Here is a 6,395-nt window from a genome sequence, read left to right on the forward strand (position 1 = left end):
ACCTGTAAATGCCATTCATTTAAGTAGAGATTTGAGTTTTGAGAGATTCTGAAACTCAGGCCCTAGGGTCCATATCAGCAAAGGGCATACATTGCCTCAACAGTGCTGCTGGGAACACTGTGGAGAGGTACCTACCCACTCTTGCTCTGCCAATCCAGGACTGAGGCATCAAAACTACTTTGAGTGTCTCTCCCCGCCACCGCCCCATTACTATTGTTACCGCACAGAAAATTGGAGAGCTCTGACATGGGGTGCCATCTGGGTGCCTTCACTACCTCAATTCCAGGTTTGTCAGGTGCAAAGCAGGAGCAGGTGGGCAAAGTATACTTCTTAACAATACTTTTGGGCACCGCCCAAACCTGTATGCTTATGTTCAAAGAGATTTAGGAATGGAACTGCCACTTTAGCCATATTAATTCCACATTTACCTCACTGTGGGCTTGTCTACACAGGCCCTTTTAAGCAGGATTAGCATAAAATCTCTATTTTAAGGAGCATTAAGGGCATGTGTCCACATGTGCAGGTCTTTAATGTACCTTAAAAAATGTAATTTTAGGCTAATCCCATCTAAATTTGATACTTGCTTAAAGCAAATACCAAATTTAGACGTGATTAGCTAAGTCACATTAAACCACATGTAGATCACATTAGCAGTGTGCATCAGTGGACACACTCTGCATTAATGCACATTAGCATAGCTAAATGTGAGCTAATGCGACTTAGCTATACGGGCCAAAATTTAATGCGCCTTAATGTGCTTTAGCATGTTTATGTGTAGACACGTGCCTAGACTGCCTGAATGTGCCTTAAAAAAAGATACATTGAGTTTAGGCATGCATAACTATCCATGTAGACACACCCTGTGATATCTCAAAACCCCTCTTTAACTGTCCCATGCATCACTAAGACGTAAGGCACTGAAATTTCTTATTGCCTCCTCGATACCTGAGCTTTTGTCAATGGGCATTCACAACACTGCCTAAATCCTAGATCCTTTCTCAGACTCCTTTTTTTGAGCTATAACTTTTACATATATAATTGACTATTCATTAGCCGGGGGTGGGGAAGGGGATGGGGGGGGGAGGTGAGAGAGAGAGACAGACAGAGACAGAGACAGAGACCGTACAGGCAGATATAGTTAAGGCATTCACTTGGCATGTGGGTGAATCAGGTTCAAGTTCCTGCTCCAATGAATATGTAGGTATATATACAAAGTGCAAAAGCTCTAACATGTGAGTCAGAGAACCTCATTCCAGAATAACAATTAGCTTTGAGGTAAGGTGTAGCAAGTCCAAGCCCCAAGCTGGAGGGGCCACATCTTCCTAACCCTCTGGTGGCTGCCTGGATCTTCCCCTTCCCTTACCCACTCTGAGCTTTCAGGGGTCCATCCTGCCATTTTCCTGCCATGTCTGGATGTTATAGCTGTACTTGGAGGCTGCCCCTAGAGGTCAGAGGGATTCACTTCAGGTGTTAGATCCTTGTCTGGGCTTCAGCCCCCTGGTCTTAGCTCATTTTGCTCTAGCTGGGCCTCTCAACTCAAGGGACCCCTCATCCCTTGTCTCTTTGATGCACAATGCAGTCTTCAGTTGATAGCAGTGCTCCCCCAGACACTGCCTTCAGATTCCACCCTCTCAGGGTTCACAGCTGGACTTTGACCCTCTCAGCTTTATCCCCCTTATGGTACCCACCTACCTTTTGAAGGATTTAGGACCCAATGTACTAGGCATTCTTCTGTGGATATAGATCCACAACCCAGCCCTCCAGTTCAAACTTCAACACAACAAAAATATGAGTATCTGTTCCCAAATAAAAGGTTTCCCTCAACTCTGGTTCAATATCACATCATAGCAAACAAAACTGTGACCAAAGTACTTAGCTCTGCTTCCCAGTGATGCAGGGGCTTCCTTGCAGGTCCCCACAGGCTGGAGTCCTTCCCCCTTAATAAGTCAGACCCCCCATCCCCTGAGGCCTCAGACCTCTAACCCCCTTTTTGAATCAACTGACCCAACACTTCCACCCCAGGCCTGCCAGTCATTAGCTGCACTGTACTAGCTGCATCTGGGGCAGGCGGCCATTTCATTAAAGGGCCCTCTGCCCCTTTTAGTCCCTTTAGAAGGCTGGAGCTAGCCAGCCAGCCAGCTGTTCTCTGGCTCCCTCTCTCCCTCAGTATTGAGGTGAAGGCCCCATTACATAAGGGTATACTTTTGGGATGTATAACTACCCTTGTTCCAAATTGGGGTCAGTGAGATTTGAAAACCAGTCTTCATATCTTCCCGGTGACTGGCTTAACCATTGTACTGTTGAGTGTTATGGATCAGATGCCTGTTTTGAAAAAAATGGCGTAGGCACTTAATTGCAGAAGAGGGTTCACAAATTCAGATCATAAGTGGAAGTGGCTATTCCTTTTCAGCCAGGAGTTCAGTTATTTTAAAAGGCTATGGCTTACGTCCCACTCCTCTCCTTGACTGCAACTCCCAAAAACCTTTATGCCAGTTAAGATTAGGTATGATGCAATAGTATTGCAGCCATATCCCCTCCTTCTCCTTGACACAGCTACAGGAGTGCTTGCCTCAGAGCCAGTTAAATTAGCTCTTCATTAACTGGGGAATCCTTCACACTCAGAGGTTTTTCAGCATCATGGTCATGCCATAACAACAGAAATGGGCCAGAAAACTCAAGAATATCTAGTTTATCAAACCTACTTCACAGAAGGGCTGCAAGACTCTTAATTGTATTCTTAAAAGATCTTTGATGATTAAAATTGCTGCCTGTAATGTTACTATTGGTCTTCCATCAGCAAGTATCAACTGAATCCTGCTGCCATTGAAATCCGTGACAAAACATACAGGGACTTGTACAGGAACAGGATTGGGCCACTATGCAATTTTCAGGGTTCTGTGGGCCAGTAAAGAGGCATCTTTTAGTTCATTTTCATTCTTGACTCTTGGAACATAATATATTTTAACAAAGGGGTACTTGTTTTGTCTTAGATTTCTAGGATTTGGGCCACAAAATGAAATAATCTCTGTGACTTATGCAGATGTCATGTTTTCCTTTTGGCTTACTACAGCTTCTCTTTTAAGTCAGTGCCAAAATCTTCAATGAAATCAGTAGGAGCAAAAGCAGGCCTATATCCCTGTCTGGTTTGTTTTTGGGGGCGTTTTTTTGCGGGGGAGGATTTCAGATTATTGCATCTATTATGGGTTTTTATGTTTTTCCCTCAAGGTGGCTTGCTGAGGATGAAAATGATGGACGCACTGTAGTACGGCTTTATTCCTAGTTACATTTTTTAGGACTCAGACCGAATATGCCACGTCTACAAATTCATGCTGATTTGATTTATTTGTATTTTTATAATTATGAAGGTACTGTAATTATTATGAAAGAATGTCAAAACAATACATTAAAACCTCAGAGTCAATTAAACATGTCTAATGTGAACACCGCACTGCAATCCTATGAGGAGTGCTTAATAGCGTTGCACAATTGAACTGTAAATAAAGCAGAAATTCCAAGCTATGTTAAGGCTTTCTGAGTTAGAGATGAGCATTTGTCATATAAGCTATATGTAGTAACATATTAAGCAAAACATCTTTTTCATTATTTTTACATGTGTACGTTAGTCATATTTAACACTTGGGTAAAATCTTTAATAATGTCAATATTTATTAAATTTTACATTTTCTTAAAATCACTTCTTAAATCACAGCCCTCTCCAACATAACCATGCATTATATTCCACTTCTCCACATCCATGTAGTTAAATAACTATACCCACTGAAATTTGATGCATAAATATATCCCAGCCAAGACCAGAAACAAGAATCTTTAGATCCTCAGGCTATGTAATGAGTGAGAATCCTGAAACAAAGAATTTCTAGCAGCTTCATTAGTGATAATCATCACACTGCAATGATTATCTTTGGCAGATGCCTATGCAGTATGTGACTTTTGTGGATCTCTTTCTTAAAAGCCATTAACGCTTTTAAGAGGACTATTATTTCTATTGGCATCACCAGTGTTGTTTTTTCTAGTAGAGATGGGCCTGAAATAAAATCAAGAATTGAAGAACTCCTGAAGTTTGGTGGTAAAGGCAATCTGAATATACACCAAGTTCTAGATGTGAATTATACAAGTGCACCTGTCCCCTTTGAAGACTGGCCCCAATCCCTGTCTTAAACACTCCTAAATCTTAACCTCTGTTTTCAGATCTTAACTTTAGTGCTTAGGCCTCTCTTCTTTTTTCTTCTCCCCATAGTTGCCCTTCAGAGGGCCATCAAATTGTATGCAGTAAGAAATCACATTAAATGTTTATAACTATAGGAATTAAATTCATTTGTAATGCATTCTGAGGAATTATTTGCATGTTATCATTTTAAAGAAATTATATGTTATATTCATAATCTCTCATTATTCTTTCAAATAAAGAATATTGGCTGATAGTTTAATAGAAAATGAGTCCTCAATGGCTAATCTGATACAAGATCTAATAAAGAAATGTAATGGGTTCTGGCATTTGAGTTCTGTTTTTATCTACCTAAAGGTCATCAAACAGAAGACCTAGTATATGATGTGATCTGACTGAGCAGGGTCAATTTATCTTTTCTAAAAGTGCTCTTTGTGCTTACATTGCTACTATACACATTGGAATGAATTTAAAATTGTATCCCCAGAGTGCACAGTTCAGTTACTTAGTATCAGTATTCATTACACTGAATCACTTTGTTGTGATCTATTATGTGATTTGTTTCATTATTATGTCTTTCATTAATAGTTTGTAATACTAACTCTCTTTGATGCCATTTCTGATTTATCAAGTGTAAATGATGCCTTCCTAATCTGTTTTTCATTAGTAACTGTGAATACCTTATTTCAGCAGCTGGCTTCTTTATTAGAAAATGATTTCCTTTACCTGTATTGCGTACAAATAAGGTATTGGGTTCAGTCCTCTGGGTGCAGGGGAACACAAACTACTCCCTTCTATGTTCACAAGGATAGCAACACTACAAGGGATTCACTTCAAGGCTATGGTAGATATATTCCCTATATTTCCTTGGGGATTCCACCTTGAGAGGGCACCTTTAAATAACATAGAAGTCTAACTAGCAGAAGCTGCTTGGAAAATGTGCTGAGTTTGCATAGTTTAACACACGATTATTCCAAACCCTGCACTGGCTTCACTCACCCAGTGGACAGAGTTGATTGACTCCAAACCCCTCCCAATTTGTAGTTGTGCCACTGTGCCTAGAAATAGATCTGTCCCATGGTGTATTGAGTATTAAAAGAAATCTCTTTCCATGTCATACATGGAAGTGATAGGTTAGAACAGTTAGAATTTAGTATGCCAAGTCGAGTTTTACAGTGCTCTGGAGTAGTATATTCAAAAGTGCCTAAGTGACTTAATTGCTTCAGGTTCATTATAAAAAAGACTCTGGCCCTTAGAAAATAAGTTCTTATTGAAAGTAGGATGTAGGCTCTTAATACTTAGATTCAGAAAAGGACTTAGGCATCACAAAGCTGAATATTATAGTGCCAAATCTAGGCAGTTGGCTACTTAATGAAATCCTGGGCCCCAGGTTGAAAGCCCAGGATCCCCTACACAATACACTGGGACATACAAGCACCCAAGAATGTGCTCTATAAAGGCCAACACACTGCCCAGGGAGCCATGTAAGATAGTCAATAGGAAATTTAAAAGAGATAAATGTATCTTAAATTCTGCTTCTCTCAGGCTCAGTAGTATAGCTAGGGTTGGGTGAGGGGGGCACAAGCCCTGGGCAGTGACTAAGAGGGGGCGCTAGAACAGAAGTTGGAGAGGCGAGGGTTGGAATTGAAGCAGCTATGTTCCTATGCCAGCAGCTTCAATCTTGGACCATATAAATAGAGGCTGGGAGCTTGATGTAGTGTCAAGGAGGCTCTCAGGTCCTGACAGATATGTGCTGTGGAAGAAAGAAGCCAGGGTAAAAACAGAGGGGGTGCTCTCTATAGTGCCAAATTAGGGGGTTAATTTCTTCACTCAACATGGCATGTGGTAGTAAACTTTGTGGGGACAGGTGAGAGACTTAACCCCCCAGCTGCCTGGACTCCATCCTGGTATCTTCTCCTCTCTATAGAGCTGGGGCCCTGCAGCTCTTGAGGCATGTGAGCCCCTTGACTTCACCCTTGGGGTCCTGGTCCCAGATATGCTCTTGGGTGCCAATCCACTACCATCCTCCCAGCTTTGCCCAGATGGACAAAGAAGCTCATGAGGCCTCTACTCTGGGTCCTAGGTGACTAATTCCAGACTGGAATGAAGCACCTTTTCCACTCAGGAGGAGCAGCCTTGAACATTCTCTGGTAGTTAGGTGCCTAATCGAGCCCTTTCTCATTACTGCTAGCGAAGATGCTCTCAGTCC

At 41.6% G+C, this 6,395-nt stretch overlaps 1 protein-coding gene across 1 annotated transcript in view; it reads left to right on the forward strand.

Moving 5' to 3' along the window:
• LOC149869243 (lipoxygenase homology domain-containing protein 1-like) overlaps positions 1 to 4,442 on the forward strand; it is a 270,001-nt gene extending 265,559 nt beyond the window's left edge. Inside the window, exon 58 of the mRNA XM_090037326.1 lies at positions 3,226 to 4,442. Coding sequence (XP_089893452.1) covers positions 3,226 to 3,263 — 38 coding nt within the window. The 3' untranslated portion in view covers positions 3,264 to 4,442. The remainder of the gene's footprint in view (positions 1 to 3,225) is intronic.
• Positions 4,443 to 6,395: the final 1,953 nt, after the last annotated feature.

Source organism: Crocodylus siamensis, chromosome 3 (genome assembly GCF_052110815.1).
Source record: "Crocodylus siamensis isolate JL-2025a chromosome 3, ASM5211081v1, whole genome shotgun sequence".
Classification (NCBI taxonomy): Eukaryota; Metazoa; Chordata; order Crocodylia; family Crocodylidae; genus Crocodylus; species Crocodylus siamensis.